This window comes from Syngnathus floridae, chromosome 1 (assembly GCF_059516105.1).
Source record: "Syngnathus floridae isolate MCC-2025c chromosome 1, RoL_Sflo_1.0, whole genome shotgun sequence".
In the NCBI taxonomy this organism is placed as follows: Eukaryota; Metazoa; Chordata; class Actinopteri; order Syngnathiformes; family Syngnathidae; genus Syngnathus; species Syngnathus floridae.
Window position 1 is genome coordinate 20,967,218 of NC_142413.1, and position 21,542 is coordinate 20,988,759.

At 40.2% G+C, this 21,542-nt stretch overlaps 1 protein-coding gene across 2 annotated transcripts; it reads right to left on the reverse strand.

The window, feature by feature from the left end:
• Positions 1-1,114: 1,114 nt before the first annotated feature.
• On the reverse strand, positions 1,115-21,527 carry LOC148404546 (solute carrier family 4 member 11-like). Of its 2 annotated transcripts, none has more exons than XM_088385345.1 (20): positions 21,391-21,527; positions 15,053-15,103; positions 11,837-11,932; positions 11,552-11,595; positions 10,711-10,930; positions 10,551-10,632; positions 10,199-10,322; positions 9,661-9,870; positions 9,450-9,534; positions 9,212-9,337; positions 8,722-8,835; positions 8,331-8,463; positions 7,983-8,056; positions 6,802-7,075; positions 5,217-5,323; positions 4,974-5,139; positions 4,362-4,535; positions 3,889-4,084; positions 2,785-2,954; positions 1,115-2,117 (listed from the first exon to the last, which is right to left on the reverse strand). In XM_088385345.1, the coding sequence occupies exons 1-20, from the start codon at positions 21,452-21,454 to the stop codon at positions 2,051-2,053; spliced, it is 2,577 nt and encodes an 858-aa protein (XP_088241471.1). In that variant the 5' UTR covers positions 21,455-21,527; the 3' UTR covers positions 1,115-2,050. The 2 variants fall into 2 exon arrangements, with proteins under 2 accessions (XP_088241471.1, XP_088241480.1); XM_088385354.1 differs by lacking the exon at positions 21,391-21,527 and adding an exon at positions 17,894-18,147.
• Positions 21,528-21,542: the final 15 nt, after the last annotated feature.

Below are 21,542 nucleotides of genomic sequence, written 5' to 3' on the forward strand. Positions count from 1 at the left end.
ATGACATTTGTGTCTGTAATGGGGAAGAGAATGTGGCCAGTCTAAACGTTGTTTCCCTTGAAAACAACTTTTAACACAAAGATTATAAATAAAATAAATACAATTATAAAAGATTATATTTCACCCATAAAATATCTTAATATCACTAACACCAGGTAAATAAGAGATGACAGACCCAGCATGCGCATAACACACCCCATGCAACAGCATAATTACGAGGGGTAACCTTTCGGAGACATCAGATAGGACGTTTGTCGGTATCTGCGCGCCCTGCCCCGCACCCCACCCTGGCTTATGCATGCATGGCTAAGAATCTTGTCTGATTGTGCTACATATGCACATATTAAGTTTGCTGCTGTGTGCCTTTGATAACAGTGACCCTCTGACGGCCGTGGTGTGTTTGTGGACTGACGGAAATCCCCAGCATGTAGTTCAATCGGAGAATCTGGACTGTTCATTTTCATCAACATGAAATACACAGTCAAGTCGTGACATCTTGACTGTGATCACCATTCAGCGTCTTTGTTCTTATTGCAATATTTATAGAGCTACTCCTGAACAGTTAAGATTTTAATCACTTTCAATAGTTTATTACTTACACTGTCTAAAACCTTTTATTAAAAAAAAGAAATACAATTTGAAAAGTATATATTTATTTTTATTCAATTATTCCACTCTCAGGGTGGCACAGTGATGCACTAGTTGGCACTTCCACCTCACAGTTCAGAGCGTGCGGGTTGGATTCCACCTCCCTGTGTGGAGTTTGCATGTTCTCCCCGTGCCTGCATGGGTTTTCTCCAGGTCTTCTGTTTTCCTCCCACATCCAAAAAACATGCTTGGTCGGTCAATTGAACAGTCCAAAGTGCCCGAAGGTGTGAGAGCGAGTGAGGTTGGTTGTTAGTTGTATGCCCTGCGTTTGGCTGGCATCCGATTCAGGGTGTCCCCCGCCTACTGCCCGATGACGGCTCGGATAGGCTCCAGCACACCTGTGACCCCCGTGGGGACAAGCGGTACAGACAATGGATGGATGGATGCCTTGTTCATTGCTATCCTTGGCATCTCCTGAATTCACTTCACTTTAACTTACATCATCACAGGTAATTGGCAGACAAAGTGAGTTTTACATATAGGACTTTATTCATATAGCACTTTCACAACATCTTTTGTTGTAATATAACTAGTTTTAATATAGAAGCTGGTGTAACATTTAACAGATTTTTGTTTGTGGTGTGCCTCGAGATTATTTCCAATGAAAAGGTGTGCCATGGATGAAAAAGGTTGGGAAACACTTCTCTCGAGCACAGATGTGAAAATTGGAGATTGATGGCTTTTTATTTCACCGATTTGACGTTTGAGGAAACAAATCGGAATTTTGCAGTTAAATCTAAGACGGCTTAGCCTTCACTTTAGTAACTGCTCATGCAAAACTGGGACGTTTTGGAAGGCTTGTCTGTTCTGCAAAGGTCATCAGAGCTCGCATACATCCAGCTACTTGGCTTGTACTGCCTCCTACTGGAGTAGTTTCACACGACACTCCCAGGCGATGTGTTTTTTGCTCAGTCAAATTAAACCAAACGGACAATTAACTCCATTGCAGCACTGAGCCACTTCATATAACAGCATACTTCATCACATTACTCGCATCCTTAAAATGAAACATTCTGAAACAAAGTCAGCAGCAACTGGATTCTGAGTTTCATTTAAATGATGAACTGATTTATAATACCAAAACGTCAGTACAATTTCTATTGCAAAAGTGAGGCTCAAATAGAAATGTGTCATACAAAACAATGTTAAAAGCACAGACAAATACATGCAATACAAAATACAAATAACAAAACAGAAAAAGAACTTCGTTGTAATGTATTTCTGAATAATTATAACATTACTTTTTTGTGTGTGGATGCTTGTGCTCATTAGCAACTAATTAACTTGCAGAAAATGGTTGGTGAAGTACTTAATTAACAATGATAATGATAATTACACTGATTGTTAACAAGCAAATGCAGATATGTCCAGTGTCCATTTCCTTCGTTATAGTTATCTGCTTTTACATGTGCTGTGAGTCCATGATGTCCAGATACTTGGTGTCAATGATTCTTGGAAGTAAGCTGGTCCTGAAGCAAAACACACAAAAAAATATTACTAATGTCATATTGAAATATGGGTCTAAGAAAATGAAGTGTGCTCCTTTCTTCATTTCCAAACACACAATGCAAGTCTATTAACGTAAACAGATAGAGGTCTGTACGTACATTTATTAAGATGATAATGCATTTGTCCATAAAATATAGAAACATATTCATGTTAGTCTGTCCATTTACACACACAAATGTTTGTCAATTTAAATTACAGTCATGATTCAAATATCTGTCTGTCACTTTATATGCGAACGTAACGATGAAAGCAGTGCATTCATGTAAACAGAAAATGCAAACGCACTGTATGTCTTCCCATTGTCGTACGCTGTCATTTGCAGACAATAAAACGTCCTTCGGTCCACTTACATAAACAAAACACCTAACTAAAAAAGTTCATTTACATAAAGGGGGGATGTCGATCTGACTCTGAGAGATCTCAAAGGTTTCAATGTCATGACAGGCAGGGACTCTTAAAACGGACAGAGACAACAACTCTGTTCAACAGAAGGGCTATTTGCTGTGGTAAATTTTGAGCAGATGTTGCATTTTAATTCCACATTATTTCAATGACGACATGCCAGAATGGTATTGTGTGTTAGTTCAGTCACAACAAAAAAAGAAATGAAAGTCTGTCTCTTTTCACCTGACGGGGACGAGCAAGATCATCAGTAGGGGGAAGACCATCTTCATGTAGGGCAGAGGATACATGCCAAAGGCACACAGGATGATGAGCTGGATGATCTGCAGCCCGGTGAAATAGTGCACCTTCCTCTGGGGCACTCGGCGGATGTAGTGGGTCGGGGGATAGGACGTCTACGTCAACAAATGTGAAATGGTTACAAGCTGCTTTTCTTCTCCCTGTTTCACGCTGTAATGTAATTGAACATTTTAAAGGGAGAGTAAAGCGAGCCCAACATTGGCACTTATTTGATAGAACTGTATTAAAAATGTATGGCAGTGGTACAATTCCCCAGTGAAAAAAAACTCAGAAGTGACTGTGTGAGTGATCTTTGAGCGGGTCTTCTGCAGAACGCGAACAAGGAGAAGAAAAGAAACCTAGTGACTAAAAATGGAAATGTGCAAACACAAAAGTGTCAGCCGGGTCCCAGCTCAGCCAGGATGCTCGACCCGTTGGTGACTGGTGAAAGGAAATAGACAAATGTGACAGGGGACTACAGCTGCAGATGGGTTGCTCATTTCTTGCTCGTAAATCAGCCACGGAGAGGCTAATTCATTTAATATGTTGAAGTGGTCATAAGTCAAGATGTCCATGTAAATTTGACAGCCGTTTTTGCACATTTTAAGCGATAGTCTTTACAATGATTTCCAATGGGGAAATTGTGATCTCTTCCTTCCGTGACGTCATCAACCAAGACATGGAGGGGATGGGTGCATGGCCCTATTCCTCATTAAAAGTGGACATTTTTACTGGCATTCGGTGGTTCATTATTTTTCCAGAATAATTGGATCAAATAAAAAATGCTAACTTTTTTCTTGATAAAAAGAAGTTTAGTGAAAATTGAACCATCCTCTGTTTACCCTCCCTTTAAAAAAGCCAGTGAACAACAACCATAGAGGAGAACAAAGGTTCTCCTGTATTAACTTCTTGGCAATTTCATTCAAGGGGAGCAAGATAAGGGTCCACTTGCATCGAGGCCGAGAGGGGGCCACAGAATGTCCATCATCATACCTATCAACATTACATGAAAAGGACAAACGCTTTCCAAACAGGCTGATTTATGCACACCTGTTCCTTCAGCAGCAGAGCCATGCGGTCCACCATCTGGTTCCCGTCGAGCGATGTAGCGGCAATGTAGAGGAAGAGCCCGTAGAGGACAGGCTTGGGAATCCACTGGAGGGGAATGGGAAGCATGAAAGCGGACAGGCCGATCAGGATGTTGGCGGCCAGCGAGGTCAGACGCGTCTCCTTTACACTGACGATACTGTAAATAGGTAAAGCATTCGTGAGGTCCTTGACGTGCTGCTTTGCAACATTCCAAGACAAAAAAGATAATCACTGCAGTGTGTTCCAAAAACATGTTTTGTTTGACCTCATTCAAGGTTTTCAGCACCATTATATGTATCGGTGTTCTTAAGTAAATACACAGTATAATCCAAAGTTTTTTTTGTCCAAGAGGAAAGGAGTCTGATTAGGGGTATTGTTTTTATGATACAAGTGCTTGTTATGTGTTGTGTCTTTGGGCTTTTGGGTTAACGCACGTGGTGTAAACATGGCCGTTCTCCACGTGCTGTTCCATTTTGGCCAGCTGACGGGCATGCAGTGAGGAATGCGGGAAGGCGGCGTGCATCCATGGCAACCCCAGACAGGACATGAGGATGTTGATGAGGCCTGTCAGCACTAAGTCCCAGTGGAATGTTGTGCCTTTTTCTAGCCTGCAACCAGCAAATTCATACATTTCAATTTTTTTTTTTTTAATCTTTACACGTTTTCAGTAAATACTTGAAAAGCTACTGTAACATGAAGTTTCATATTTCTTTATCATACGCATTGGAGCTTGTTCACTGATGCAGTGTTGGCTACTTACCTATTTGATTACTATTAGCAACTTCCAATGAAAGGCAATTGCGCTGAACATTGTTAATGCCCCAAAACAGTGATTTATCAATGTCTTAAAATTTCAATTTCAATCGAAGCTAATGTACTACCAAGACTTGCCTCAGTATGTATGTGTGTGTGAGTGTGTGTGTGCATATACACACACGTATGTATGTATGTATGTATGTATGTATGTATGTATGTATGTATGTAGGTGATTCTAGCAGTGAACATTGGGTTCTTGCAGAGAAGCACGAAATAAATCCATCTCTTACTTGTGTTCTGGTACATGTGTGAGTGAAATGACTATGTTCTGGTCGATGAAGATGAGCAAGGCAAGGAGGAAGCCGAGGCCCACGGCGCTCAGAGTATTCAGGCCCGAAAGCTTGTCGAAGGGCGGGTAATTGAAAACTGGCCCATTGTGGACGCTGAACACAGGGACTGCCGAAAGGGGGCAAACTCTTAGGACGTGCCACATGGTTAAAAAAAAAAAAAAAAAAAAGGAAACGGGCCCTCACTCTGTATGTCCAGGAAGAGGTAGGAGCCGATGAAAGAGAAAACCAGCACAGAGATGGGCAGGGCGCAGTCAGACACAACTTCTCTCACTTTGCCATTCATATATGGGCTGAAAAGAATGAAAAAAGAAGCAGTGCATAATTTGGCTGTGAAATGGAATCGTATCAGAACAGGCTGCTACAACTGATCAGAAAAGTAAATGTTTTTATAATTAGTGACGCAGTATGTGTCTTATAATCCATTATCAAGAAATTATACACTCACAAAAAATTGGCTTATTTTGGCCTTTGGGTGAAATTTCAGGTTGAACCCAAAATTCACTATAACCTTAGTCCAAATACTTTGTGTACTGTATTGCACATATGCTACAATCTTTCCTCTTCTTTGCAGGAAACAACCTTACCGTTGGTCTGCCACAGTCTTTACTCCATCCATTTTTAATAATGCTTTTAGTAACATAGTTTTACGTCATGGTTAGTTGGAGCATGCCTAACCCAGGAGGCGGCACACAGAAAAGCTGAGGTTGGAACATGGGAGTACTTGCGTCCCAGACACCTCGCCGTGCCGGCGTGTTTTATACAGTAATATAAAAAATATTTGCCACAACAAGCCTGGAGAGAAAAACGATTTTTTTTCCCACATTTCACAGCGCCATGTCAAGTGGCCGAAACAAATGGGTCACAGTGGCTGCCAGACAAATAGAGTGCAGTGGAAAGTGAAATATTCCCCGCTCTTACAATGACAGATGGAATATATAAGAGTACTGTGAAACCTACTCGGGCTATTCATTCGCCCCACTTCATTTCATCTGGACAAAATGATCCACTTTATGTCTATATTTATTCAGTTGTATTTAAACGAGATTCAGTCCTCAACCAGCGATGCAAATCAATACTCTCCTAGGACTGTGAAAGGGAGATATTCAGTTTTGAAAGGAAGTCAAGTGTTTGACACGTGAAACGCTATTTTTGTTCTTCTTATTGTTGTCATTATAATTATTATTATTTTCCCAACAGTCTGTAAATAGACTCATTGTTTTGTAGCATTTAGTTACACTGCTTCCACTAGATGTGTTTTCTTTGTCCAATCGGACAATGGCCTCTATATGTTGACCTAAGGAGGACACAGTTACAGGCAATATGTAGTTTTTCTGATGATATATCAGAAGATTCTTGTAACCTGTCAAACCGACTGAGTTTGAATATCTGACTTGAGACAAGGCTTTTACTGATTTACTGTGCAGTATGCAGGACCGCTGCTCCCTATACGCATAGCAGCAGCATCCGTGGGGGGCCAGCATCTCATCGGCGGGGCCCCAGACATCAAGTATGGCCGAGGAGTGTCATGATTGTTAGTGGAGATATCGTAGGGTTTCTCAGGAAAACAACTACAACAGAAATCGCTGGAGAAAACGCAAATGTGTGTGTATGCTTTAGCTAGGAAGATAGGCACTATAATGACTAGCAGAGTCTTTTTGGAAATGCTCATCTGAATATGTTATACTTATGACATTAAGAAAAAAGAAAAAGGTCATCTGGGTGACCATTTATGTGGAGTATTCCGGACGGGTTGCAGTCAGTGGCCTACCTCCTCTTGACGAGGTAGAGGGCGTAACCCAGCCACAAGGTGCCCAGCATGAGCAGCAGGCACAGGATGGGGATCTCTCTGGAGCAAATCACCAGAGACTTGGGGAGGAAGACGGAGGCGTGCCCCTCAATGTGATCCGTCATCGGGGACCCGTCGACATTTTGATGGCCCAGCGTCTGGTTGTTCATCTTCTCCAGAACCTCCGTAATTTGGTGAAGCACTACTGTGCTATTTGAAGTTGCCAGTGTGGGCTCATGGAAGAAATGTTTGAAAACTATAAAGAAAAGAGACATCTTTGATTAACTATTCATTGGAAAAGATTTTTCATTGTAATAATTTTATTTACTCGTTTTTTTTTTACGTTTTTAGGGGCGACACAAATAATTAGAAAAATGATTTTATATGCGTATATGTTCTTATTATGCATTTGTGTTTTGTATAATTATAATTATTTAAATAAAATAAACTATGTTGAAAGTGATCACTTAATTTCACTACAAAAAAATATTTTTTCTAATTAATGTAAAATATTCAACTTAAAAATAAACAAAGAAATCAACTACCAAGTGTTTAAGAAGGAGCAATTTTTCATTTTAATATATTTCCGTACTTTATTTTTAATTGAAAATATAGGTAAATGTCATACAACAGTTGTCTGTTGGCTTCACATGTGATTTTTTTTTCTTTAGGTTGGCTGCGATTGGCTGACGACCAATTCCGGGTGTCCCCCCGCCTGCTGCCGTGTGACTGCTGTGATAGGCTCCAGCACGCCGGTGACCCCCATGGGGAAAATGGTATGGATAATGGATGGATGGATTTTCTGTTATTTTTTGCAGCCATTTATTTCTAATCCTCTTCCGCAGATGTAGCTTCATGTGAAGTATTCCATAAATTCTGTATTAAGTCTTCAACAGACTTATTCCATATCGTAAGTTGTCATATGTCTGGTTAAAAGCCACACTTTCAAAATAAAAGCATGGTGCGTAATAGTCCAGTTTCGCTACACTTTCTTAGACTTGATGGCTTATTTGACTGTCACACTCAACAAACGAGCACAAAATAATTGGAGTATGACTGCTAAATAAGCCCTAATAAGTGTGGTAAACTGAGAAACTGTAATCATACTGGGCTGCTTTTCTCAGACCAGACTTTTGCCAATTAAAACACTTCAATGCACTCACTTTTGACCGTGCCTTTCAATGCATCCACAACAAATGCGATGGAGATGAACAACGCAATGACTTCCTCTGTGGAGCTGGGAGAAGGGGAGCCGTAACATAGCAGGATTAGTTCTAAGTGTGCAGACATAACAATACAACCCAGCAGAATGAAACATCATGTTGTACAAAAGAAGTCATAACAGCCGCTTTTGAAAATCAAAGTCCTTGCCCTGAGGTCACAATGTGTTTTTTAGCGCAAAGTGTTATGTACATTCAAACAGGAGTTTAAAAATCTTATGGATAACAGACAGGCCAACTAACTTTGTGGAAATGTACTCAACCCCACAGAGTGTTTTGCAGTGCACTTACCGTTTGAAGAGCTTCATTAGCAGGCTGACATTAAATAAACCTCCTAGAATGAGGAATAAACTGTTCCACAGGCCGATGCAAGCGTAGAAAGCGTCAAAGTCCAGATTGTAGTCATCACAGATGCCCCGGATCACTATGATCAAACCCAACTGCGTTAAAAAAGGATTGCCTATATTGGTTTAATAGTCAGAGGTGGGAAACTCGAATCGTGTGGCCTTACTCAAGCCACACTTCGGTCACCACTTATGAGACTTTGTAAAATGTATGAAAGACTCAACTTCATTTTAACTTCAGATTCATCATACTCGTCATATCAAATTACGGTAGCTTATCGTAGCTGTGTTTTTCAGGGCAATATTATCTTAGCAGCAGATGTCATATGAGTACGCACCACTAATGAAGATGGCCAATGGGGCAGTGGTCAGCGGAATGACAAGTGGCGCACCAGCAAACAAGGAGTAGATCACCCCTCCAATGCTCTGGCCGACGATGGTCTTCTGAACATCTGTGAAAGGTATTCAACTCGGTGGATGGTTTACATGCAGGAATACTTAACCTTGTTCACCATGGAGCCCAACCTTTGCTGTGGCCCCGGGCCCACCAATTGTGACAATGGTCTATCGAGGTCACATGTTTTCATGAGCATTCGTTGACTTAAATCCGCTAACGAGGGAACTAAATTAAACTTTGTCAAACAATTTCTTGAAGTTAAAATTTCGAAGACAAATTATCTGCAAAAATAAAAAGATCAAATCCATTAAGCAAGAGGCATGTAGGCTTACTTTACTTGCTGGATCTGGCCCCCAGGGCTTGACTTTGACACCTCTGGTCTATAGCGTTATATAGTGTTGCCAACTATGATGTGTTTATGAAGTCAGTACCTATTTCCCCTCTTGTACTTTCGTCGTTGAGAGAACCAAAGGCGATGGCTGGCAGCAGAATAGCGATGTAAAGGAAAATAGCAGTAGTGGTGTACTTCAGCAGAGAGCGGTCCTTCCCAATGATACCTTCATTCAAGATGGAAAAAAAAAAGTAATTTACACAGATCATTCAAATAAAAACACCTTTACAGAAGGGAATTTAAAGCACAACACTTATGAGAGCCGAAAGGTTACTCACCATCTGTGAAGTCAGAAGGGTAGAGCGGGAGACGGCGGCGAAGGTCATCGTAAATACCTTTACCAGGTCGGAAGAAATCTTTACACTACAATGAAAAAAAAACAACCACTCAGTCCAGTCTGAGCACCTTCGGTTTCCCATTTCGTTTTTTTTTTTTTTTTTTTTTTTTGTCAGTGCTGTATATTTCCTTTGTGCTATTTCTATCCCTTACCTTAAGTTCTTTGCCTCGTCGTGGATCAGAGTTATCCACTTGATCTACAGCCACCTTCTCTGTGAAGGCAGAGAGTTGTTGACGCTGGCGGACCAGCTCTTGTTTGAACTCCTCCAGAGTCATTGCCTCCAGAAGCCTCTGTCTGAAGGAAATATCCGAGAACATGGTGGCAAAGGTTCGGCCCGCTTCAACGGCCGACTTCGTACTTTTCTGTGAAAAATAGAGCAGGGTATGTTCCAAGGACGTTAGTTAGCTGTGAAATAAATTACGTATACTACTTCATTAGGTGCGTCATTTATAAATAATGATGATTTAATAAATAACGATGATCTTGTCTCATTTTACCTACAAATATACGTAGTGTGATCACTGAGCCCGCGTAATTGAACACAAAGCAATTAGTAAGTTGTATGACTGGTAATAAGTGGATACACAGGTTAATTGTGTCTTTTGCCATTCAATGGAAGAACATTTAATTGTTCTAGCCGTCAGCATATGTACATCGGTGGCATAGATCAATAACCAAATGTGTACTTACTGTTCTGGCTGGGACCAGGATGAGAATGACGTAGCGTGCCTCGCAGCAGTCCACTCCCCAGTTCTGCGGCCTCTCCAGTCGTGCGATGCAAATGTAGCGTCTCTGCAGGCTACTCACACTGCATCTAAACAAAACAGAGAGAGTGAACTCACTCACTTTAATGCCCGCTATTTGAAATATTAGCAAATCAGGCGTATCAAGTTTGTTACTAAGTGGATAATTTTTCAACTGAAGCACTGTTGTGTTTTGATTATAAATACTGGAAAGAAAGCAATGCAGTGACCTCTGTGGAAAATGATGGGGCGAGAGTTATTACAAAAGGAATGTCACAGACTTAGGGACATGAACTCACAGAATACAAAGCCATGACTGCTGGTAATGAATCCCCGTGGATGTCGCGGTCACCCCTTGAATGGTTTCTGACAGCAGATGAACTGTTGGCATACAAACAAAACAAGTCGAAATGATCCAATTCCAAATCCCTTATTTCATTTCATGATTCACTTTCCTACCTCCCGGCTCCTTCCCTCCTGCATCTGTGAATAGCGACTCCATGATCTGGTTCACGTCACAGCCGGTGTGTCCATCCTCCGCTAGGCTGTTCAACATCCGTCTCAGGACCTCATCCAGAGTGGACGCTCTCTCGTCCAGGAGGACGCTTGCCTGGGCCAGGAAGGTGTCCACGTCTCTGTGGGCGCGCACCTCCTCGCTAAAGTCCATCGGCTTCACATACTACGAGGCAGAGTTGCGGGGGGGGTCATGATTAGACTGAGACTTTAGTCACCAATTTTAGCACTTGCTTGGCCTTACTAAAGACTTGACTTTGACATAGATTTCTGTCAAGACATAATTGCCTGTTTCATATTTGAAAATCAGCATTTTCAAAATAGAGTTCCATTTGTTTTGTTTAAAAAAAAAAAAAAAAAAACTAACCCTATACCGGGCAATCCACCAATCAGTCTCCTATGATGCGGAGGGCAGAGGCCACTTAATTGAAGCAAGAATCATGGTTGTAATACCAAGATTGATTACATTTCTTTTAAAGGATGACATTCTTGAAAAATTCGGGGGTAAAGGAATAGCAACGTGCATGGTTTGTAATGCAAAGAAGGACAATAACTATGGCATGCCGAGCGGAGGATGCCAGAAAAAAAACACCAAGCATACATGAAAGCGTGGCACATAATCCTGGGAAAGTGTGTTTGATTGAAGGGATGCAACATATTGTTTGGATTTTAATTATATGTTTCATGACACACTTCATGTTTACAATTGGTTCGTTTGCATGTGCTATTCAGAGCTTAATATAAGCTTTGTTCAAAATGATTTGAGGAAAAAAAGGGTGTTTTTTACCTTTCTTGTTGTGTTTAAAAGGCCAAACCCTGGACCTTCTTTGTCTGTGAATATAAACATTATTTACAACACAAAAATAAATACGGATTGGATCAGTTTTCATCAAGTTGCCTGTTGAGTGACTGTGAATAAGCAAACATAGGTCAGTGGTTTTCGAGATTTGAATGAATGTCAGATTCAGATTTTTTATCTCATATATGAGATTAAAATGTGATTAATTAGATTAATTCATAATAATTCCTGTAATTAATTAGACACAAACACTGGTAGTGTTCTTTGTCATACCTGAGACGCTGAGTTGGCTGTTATTGTCATAGGGAGGGTCCTTGTGCCGGATCGTTGCCTTTTTCTCATAATCCTCTTGTTCCTCATCGCGCATCTCTGCAGATGCACCAATTGTGTACTTTTAAGCCAGTATAGCATAAAAATAATTGATTTATGCAAAACAAGTCATATTGATTTCATTCGTTGGCACTCTGTGAGGTAAATTAATCCTTTATTGAACTGAAGGTGTTGTACTAGCCACATTAAGGGTGTCTATAATTAGCCAGTATCAGGCCACAAGTAGAGAGAGAGAGACAACAAAATAAATATTTCATAAAAAAACGTTTTTATACAATACCTATAGCAAATTGCACTTCCTTGTGAACTCCTTCATTTTACCGAAGATAAATACACTATGGAAGCTGATTAAAAGTAACACGGGTCTCTGAGTGAGGGAATTAAGCAAAAAGCCTTCATGAGTGATGATTGCTCCACTTAGAAATTATCCGCCTCATTATGTGAGTCCATTAATTAAGACTCAACAATCCTGCAAGGGGACAGCATGCATTTGAAATAAGTATGGCAAGCCATTTAAGTATTTATTTTATTTCCTTTAAAAGTACATTTACGAGGACACTCTTTATCCTCACTAGTATGTAGACCAACTTCTTATATGTAGTATGCCAAATTTGTCTTACTAGTATGCATACTAGCCGCTACATCGACCTTAAACTTGATTTTATGGCTGTGGAATAAAACCACAGGAGAGGTTTGGCCCACAAGTAGAAAGAACGTCTTTGCACTACTAGTCCTACATGTACTATAGAGTGAAAAGTGCTCCATGATAATAGAACATGGAGCTGCCCTACTACCGTATTTTCCGGACTATAAATCACTCCGGAGTATAAGTCGCACCAGCCATAAAATGCCCCAAAAAGTGAAAAAAAAAACATATATAAGTCGCTCTGGAGTATAAGTCGCATTTTGGGGGCAATTTATTCGACAAAATCCCACACCAAAAACAGTCATGAACGAGCAACAACAGGCTAAACGATAGCAACAACAGGCTAAACGATAGGTATGCTAACGTGACAAACACAAACAAAGAGCTGAGAACGGGCCTGACGTAACATATAGAGTGATTAAGGACAACTATTACATGAATAACATGTTTATAAAACCATCAGTGTCACTCCAATTCATTAAAGAGCAACAACAGGCTAAACGATAGGTATGCTAACGTGACAAACTCAAACAAAGAGCTGAGAACGGGCCTGACGTAACATATAGAGTGATTAAGGACAACTATTACATGAATAACATGTTTATAAAGCCATCGGTGTCACTCCAATTCATTAAATAGCAACAACAGGCTAATCAATAGGTATGCTAACGTGACAAACTCAAACAAAGAGCTGAGAACGGGCCTGACGTAACATATAGCGTGATTAAGGACAATTATTACATGAATAACATGTTTATAAAACCATCGGTGTCACTCCAATTCATTAAATCCATCGATCGTTCTTTGTCAACAATGGGTGCGCACGGCTGAGGGCGCTTGCACTTCAAAATATTCCACAGGCTCATATAACGATAGATAAACTATATTTCAAATAACTATAATACAAGCCAATAATATTATCAAAACATCCGTGCACTTTAATTCCATTAAATCCATCGATCAAATTTCTCGTCCTTTGTCAACATCGCCGCGCGTGCGCCCTGACGTCAGCCTCGTCTTTATTCCACAGATCTACTATATAACTATATTGTAGCGTTAACAAAGTACAAGGATAGACGTGGGTTTGGTAAACGGCTCTTTATTAAACAAAACAAACTTCCAAGCGTGTGGCGGCGTGGACTTCCAGACAGACCGGGCGTGCGTAATGGCCATGTCCGAGCCCCGCACACCATTCGCGGACAGCCACTCGGCCGAGCGCCGGCCCCCGACTCAGTAGAGTAGGACCGGGCGTGCGTAAAAGCCATAATAGTTTTTCAAACTTTCTATGTCACTCCAAATCCTTAATTCCTTCAAACTCTTTGTCCTCCGTGTCACTTAGAAATGATCACCGCTAATGATGCCGGAAGTCCTTATGTGGGCACGTTTGTATGTAAACAACCGCCGCGCCGCACTACTGACGTCACTTGAAATAGTAACCCATTGGTACATCACGGTTCTCCAAACTTTCTTTCTGCTGCTCGATTACTGTTTTCAGCTGCATATTTTACAACTTGAAGTTTGTAACCTGCAAAATATGAGTTTCTTTTTGGTGCCATTTTTCTTAAGCCCACCCAGTTGATGAGTCACGGCCAACGGTGAAATTTAGAGCGCCCTCATCCAGTTTCGTCTGAAAATATAATTTTTTTTGGTTGTTTTATCAAAGTCAAAGTCTGCTTTATCGTCGATTTTTTTTTTATATACTAAGACACACAAAGAGATTGAAATTACGTTTCCACTATCCCTCGGTGAGATAGTACACATATGCATACAAGCAACACAAAAAAAAACCCAAGAAGGCACAAACAATGAATAAATAAGAGTATTGAATAAATGATAAATAAACAAATAATAATAAATAATAATAATAAATATAAGAGGAGCAAAAATGGAGCAAGTGTACATACAGCAGACAGTGGACTTGGATATGGTGCTTTAAAGTGTTAATTGCTTTATTTGATGTTTTCTCTATTTTTTATGTTTTGAATATGTTCAAGATAAAGATATAAAAGCATGTGAAGTGATCAACTATACTAAAAATAACATGGGAAGTGGTCAACTATACTTGTAAGTGATGTCTTAATGATCAAGTAAAAATTTGTGGAAAAAAAAACATATATAAGTCGCTCCTGAGTATAAGTCGCCCCCCCACCCAAACTATGAAAAAAAACGCTGCCAAAGTTGTCCACTAACAAAAAGTTATTTTTTTTAATTCATATTCATTTATTCCATTTGAAGGTCCATATAACCACTATTACTTCATCACCAGTAAGACATTTCCCCCTATAGTTTGTCATTTTTGTGCGCAAAAGAACAACTTAAGCACACAATTAGCAAAAACTGTGCAGATGTTGGCTCACTCCAAGAACAGCGAAGTGCTAGCTGTTAATAGAATTTTAAATGTCACTAAGGGTCATTATGTTTGTGGGATGGAATGCTTGTCCATGTGAACATTTGTTAAGCTGAGCCTGAAAGGAAAGTGATAGCACTGTGTTCAAAGAAATCAGAACAAATACCCATCTCCTGGAATACATATCCGTTCTTGGAGCTCCCAGATGGCGGCGTCTCTGTGGAACACAAAACAAAGTCATGTCTGTTTTTATCCAAATATGCACCATTATTCATTGAGCATTTATTCAGACAAAACAAACTCTTCAACATACATTTTCGCACCCAAATGTAGTTTGAAATTTAACATTATTCCAAATAGCTCGCTTTTAATTGAGGCTATCAAATTGCGTAAGTAATAATGTAATCATCGCAGTACTTTATTCATCCATATGAAGTGCAAAAACATTAGAAAATGCTTTACACAATAAATATAACTCAACTCGGTTTTTCAAGCATTTAATTAAACCAACCACAGCTGAAACGAAGCACAAACAATGTAACGCTAGTAAGATGAAGTTCCGCAAGGTATGTGTTTGTTTTGCTGTATAGTCCACACCAGTTTTCTGGAATTGTATCAAGTGAAATTGTTATTTGTGAGCTCATCTTCCATGGCGACACGCTAATCAATTTTGACACCTCATATACTATTTATTTAATTGTCTTTAGAGAGTGTATTCGGTTTGCATTCATTTGTCCATTTTCTCTACCATCATTTTACAGGGTCTTGCTGTTCGTGCTTAGTGTTTAGGGGGGCGCTGTTGTCGACGTAAAGACACCTGCTCAAATTTGTAGGCAAGTCGAAATGCGCCACAGTCGGTCACTAACCGGCCATATACTAACACAGTAATGGAATCATATTTATAGTGACTATTAGTTTGAAAATTCCACATATAGTTGTGGTTCTAGGTAATGAATGCAAAACAACCGAATGAAAAACAATAAATAGGCTTGTAACTGAGCGTGCTTTCTCGGACCGTGTACTGCGGGACCTCTGTGTGAACTGGGGGAAAACTGCCTTTAAAATATAATCTATTGCTAAAAACATAGTTGGGTGGAACTATAGGGGGCACAGTTCTAATATGTTTGGGGGGTGGGGGGGTTATTTAACTATAGGCATGATTTATCTGAGAAAGGTTCTGGACGTAAAATGGCCTGAGGGTCGGTCCTTATTGGCCTATGTTGACGCATGTTTTTTTCAACACTGTCACCGTTGTTAAACTAACACGTCTCTGACACACTAGCACAATGTGTTGGTTTTTTGTTTTTCAAAAGGTGAAGGCCAGCAATAGCAGCAGGTGAGAAATGGAAAACACGTTGCACTCTCTCTTACAATGAAAACCAGAGAGCAGCTGTGCCCTGTGTTTTTCTAAGCAGTCGTCATGTTTCTGTAAAAATGAGCTGTTTGGCTCAGAAGCCTCTTGAACTCAACTTGGTCTCATAGCAGATTAGCACAGAACGTTCCCAAGCCTCCTTTCCCCTTGCGGGTGATGGCCTGAAAATCTGAAGTAGCTGAGGATAAGTACCACAGAAATTCACTCAGAGGTGTATTTGTGAATCAAAATCCACAAATAGGCGTGTGTTCACTTCAACTCCGATTGTTTTGAAGTTTTCGTCTGAAATGCCGAGACACTTTGTTTGTTTGGGTTTTCTGATTGAAAAACACGCGCACCCACTTATGCCTTTTCAGCATCTGGCCTTCCTTGCAAATAAATACTTCTATTAGAGGCACTATTAGAGGCAATGTGGCAACTGTACATGTGATAACCTTGCACAGTGGGAGCATGTAAGCACAATCAGTGTTTTTAATCGGGCAAATGTTGAGACACCAAAATAAATTTCTAGATCAGTGGTTCTTAACCTGGGTTCGATCGAACCCTAGGGGTTCGGTGAGTCGGCTTCAGGCAGAGCTGGTATGTCATCCCCCCCCCCCGCGGATAGCCGAACACACCTGAATGACGTGTAAATTCGCGATAACGCATATCTGAACTGGTCTTGCAAAGGCAACAGCAGAAGTCACACTGATTTGCTGGTATGTCATCCCCCCCCACCCACTAAAGAGGGGTTCGATGAATGCGCATATGAAACTGATGGGGTTCGGTACCTCCGAAAAGTTTAAGAACCACTGTTCTAGATACACTGAGCGTCATCTCAACTGCCAATAGGAAACAGACACAGAAATAATTCTTGGCGTGTCTCTGAAAGCAAGTTCTACAGGTTTGGCTTTTGTGATGAAGGTCCTGTCACTCTTGAAGCTTGCTATGTGAACCGCGTTTGCACTTGAAGTCCCAATGTACATGCTCGAATGGCAAATAAAGCAAATAACAGGAAGGAAAGCCTCACAGCTCAGTCCACTTCAACACCTCAAAGTCTTGCGACTGAAAACCACCTGATGTTTGCTCATCCGCTACAGCGGACGTAGTCAGTGGACCAACAATAATTTCAGCCATAAATGCTATCAGAATACATTAGTAGATGTGAATCTTTTGACATTATAAAATAACAATCACTTACATGATACAGTAAAAGCTGGGATACATCATGTCAGTTGAAAACAAAAGATTTGCCAGAGTTCAAACACGAGACATTTTTCTTCTTTCTAATCTTTTTAATCTGTGACCTGTGCTTGAGATTTAATCGGTTTGTGGGGAGTAAAAGACGCCAGTACCAGAAAATCTAGTTTGCTAAGCAAATGTAATGTATGTACTGCCTCACTTATGCCAAACCCTTTTATTGCTTGGTTGCAAATATTGACGTTATTTGTACTGCAGACATGCTGCACATAATAAGAGTGAACAAACATTTTGTCATAAATCATCACTCCAAAAGCATAGCAGAGTTCTCCACTCCACGTGATATAAAGTGGCTCAGGTTGCACCATGGGAAACTTTCCAAGCACACACGTGCACATATGCACATATGCAACCCCACGCCTCCAGACCCACACACAGATATTAAAAAAAACTTACCGGCCGGCACAAAATGGAGGACTTTTTTGTCCTCCATGTTCTCCAGGGGTCCAAGTGAGATGCTTACAAGAGGTCACCCCATCATTTTTATGTCTGCTCTATACATCCCATCTTTCTCTCTCTCTCTCTCTCTCTCTCTCTCTCTCGCGCGCGCGCGCGCCCGCTCTCACTCTTTCTCTCTATATGTCACTCTGTCTCTCTCGCTCTCTTTCTCTGTCACCCACGTGGAAGTCGTCCAACCTCCTCCAGCAGCGCATGGTTTTGAAAGAGGAAGTGGTTAGGTGACGTGTTGGGGTGGAGGCCGGTTTATGTTCCTCCAGGGTCCCTCTGCCTATGAGAGGGCTTATGTTATAGCACGACTTCTAATATTCAGGCAGTAAAATTAGGAACACTTGCACAACATCTGAGCTTTATAAATAGAATAAAGACTGGTTTCAACTGATGCGGGCATGGAGGTATCACAATTTTTGCATTGTTATGTATCATACTGTGTGTTCACAGACCTGTCCAATAGAAAAATATTTCTGCCATTTCTGCTGTCTGTAGCTTGCCAAGCACCTACATGTTGATCTAAGGAGAGAAGTGGTCACGTTTATAGAAAAAGTTGCTTTGCCGCCATCGTGTGGCAACTACAATTTGGCCCGGCAATTGGTCGGTGTCAATTATTTGCTCGGTTCCTAACCCTTGAAAAGTTGCCTTTGCTGCACTGCCCTTGTTGCTGGAATCATTACGCAGGATATCCATTTATTTCCAATAGCACTAAGCTGCAGACTTTGGGCAAGAAGTGAGCTGGTCTTCAAGCCGGTCACAGTCTTCATTGCATCGCGTGCATCTGCCAGCATGACCAGTTTTTACTGTAAGTGCAGTGAGGAATACTAATATGACCTTCAAAGTATGTGAATCAAATTACAATCTATTTTAATTGGATTGAGGCAACTATAAATACATTTGTGCCATCTTGAGACAGAAGCATTATTAGTTCACTAATGCAGCATAAAAGGCTCTAGATGGCACCAAAGCTCATGAAAGGCTGAGCAGGAGCCATGTTACATGTACCGAATGGAATTCATATGTGGGTGGTAATATTTTGAATTACTGTGCAGTATTTAAATATTTTGCAAGGATCATTTCAATCAGAAGTCTTTATTCGTTTTCATCTGTGATTTATTTTCGGATGTTTTCTTCCATATCTGTATATCTAGAAGAAATTATATATATATATATATATATATATATATATATATATATATATATATATATATATATATATATATATATATATATATATATATATATATATATATATATATATATATATATATATATATACACTTCGATCCTATGATCCTATACTGAGAATTGTTGCGTCATTTTGGTTTGTTTTATCTAATTCTGCCCATTCTGCCCCCTTATTCATCAGTCACTCGCACACACAGACTTAAATCAGTACCTCTTGGACACAGATTTGCAGCAGATGAAGGGAAATGACAACAGAGCCCGCCGTGAACATTTTAATCGATTGAGATTAAATCCATTTCATTGCTTAGGGTTCTTCTCGTGCCAATATTCTAACAGTGGGTGTGGATGGAGGGGGTGACAAACTTTGAAATCTTTGGTCCCACACACCATTTATCCCCTGCTGCCCTAGTTATTCACTAAACACAACCCATCTGATGTTTTGATGAGAGTGGTTGACAGAAACCAAAATTGTCCCTTATGGAAATTTAATTCAAACTGTTTTAAGGCCATGACCACTGCCCCAAAACTGGGACATTTCCACAAAGAAGGATTAGGGAACCACTGAAAAAGATTACACGACCAAGTACGTATGTCTGCTAATTGTTTAATTAATAACTTAACACCCTAAAAAAATTATTATTTTCAACAGAACCAGAAAAAACAAGTATTTTAAACATCATACCTGCCCGGATACAATTCTATACTTCACACCCGATGCTGACACTGATGTTATTGATGTTATTATTATATGATTGCTGCTCACATTGTGACCATATCCTGGTTCAGTGAATTATTCTGTAAACAAAAAAAAAAGATGCATGTCGAGTCTCGTATTTTGCAATTTAGCAGGCTCTTAGTGGGAAAGTAACTGCAGGTGAGTGTTCTACATTAGAAAACAAATGCTTGCATTTTCATGCGTCTGCCGCAAATGGTAATCCCCGCAGTTTCACCCCATCAACTCCCCTCGATGAATAACGGCCCTCATCTCCTTGTAGCAATTCAACTTTGAGGCCTTTTCCCTCCCTTTTCTGCATACTTGCTTGGACTTTCAACATCACCCGTGCTGGTCAAACAGTGACCACTAAGCAATCAGCAACAAAATGCTGCATTAATAAACTTCTATCTTAATAAACTAATCTTCTATGCAAGGGCAACCTTTGTGGATTTTATGGTACAGTAACACATTAATCTAACTCCAAAGAACAATGGGAGGGGCAGAAGAAGAGGGAGAAAAACAATACATGCAGGAAGGATGTTTTGGTTTTCAGAATTGAGGACAGTAGGAAAAAAATGTAATCAGGAAAACAAACGTAATTTCATTTGACTAGGTAAGAATAGCACAATTCTCTAACCAAACAACATTCCCACTAATTCTGCCGGAAAACAACAATAAATCCACAAAGACACGTGTGGGTGACGGTGGCAGCAGTGGACCAGCAGGCACACTCGTTTTTTAATTAGGCTCTGGATCACATTTAAGTGCTACTGAATGAGCGTGTGGATAATATTCTACCTCGTGAGACAATAAATGTACAACGGGGTGTGCGTCTATTTTTCTTTTTGTCCGTCAAACATTAAAATATGTGCAGACACACAAGGCAGCATTACACATAACCGCTTACTGAATCATTGATGGCAACCAGAATGAAGAGTTATTTCGGAAATAAAACGCTTACAGATTGCCCTCTTTAGTCAGTAAATTGTTTACGCATCCACCCAGTGGCAAGACTGCAGTTGTTGTGGAGTCATGGGGTGCATCCCCTTTCGTCCCTATGCTCGTTGTCAGTAGAATATTCAGTTTGTGGAAGTGGTTTGGAATTTATGAGTGAGAAAGCACTGCTAGCTTGTTTCAAGTTCATATATATTCTAGGAGGAGGAGTGGAAGAAAAGATTCAGTTGCTTTGTTTTTCCTGTGTTGTTGTTAATGTTTTATCTCATGTGTTCTATAAAGTGCTTTGTTAGAGCTGCAACGGTTGTGAAAGCGCTATCTATATAAGTAATATAAGTGGAGTTGAGAGAAGAGGTAGCATGGTTTTACTTATAGTCGTGTAAAACAATAGGTTTTGGCAAAACTAATAAAAATAAAATGATCATCAAATAAAATAGCAAGCTTTCTAGAATGGTAAGTGTCCCTAGTTCAAAAGGCTACTTATGATGCACAGTGTTTATCGCAATTGATGCAAGCAAAATATAGATTGGCTTTTTCTGTGTTCCAATTACATTCATTAATTAAATTAAAACATTATTTTCATTCTTACCTTGAACAAAACGATTGAGCGTGACTGTTGGCGTGGCATCAGTTATCTTTTTCATTTTCGTCATGCGACACTCCTCCTAAGTTGCCCAAAAGCTGTGATAAGTTAAACTTTGGGCCACAGGGAGAGAGAAAAGTAAGGCAACGTTGATGTGG

What these genes read in the sequence shown, in the direction of transcription:
- LOC148404546 (XM_088385345.1), bottom strand. Translation starts at nt 21,454, where the DNA reads ATGACGAAAATGAAAAAGATAACTGATGCCACGCCAACAGTCACGCTC. An exon ending in GCTCAATCGTTTTGTTCAAG is followed by an intron (nt 15,104 to 21,390) that starts GTAAGAATGAAA and finishes TGTGTTCCACAG; the next exon opens with AGACGCCGCCATCTGGGAGC. An exon ending in CCTCTTCCTGGACATACAGA is followed by an intron (nt 5,140 to 5,216) that starts GTGAGGGCCCGT and finishes CCCTTTCGGCAG; the next exon opens with TCCCTGTGTTCAGCGTCCAC.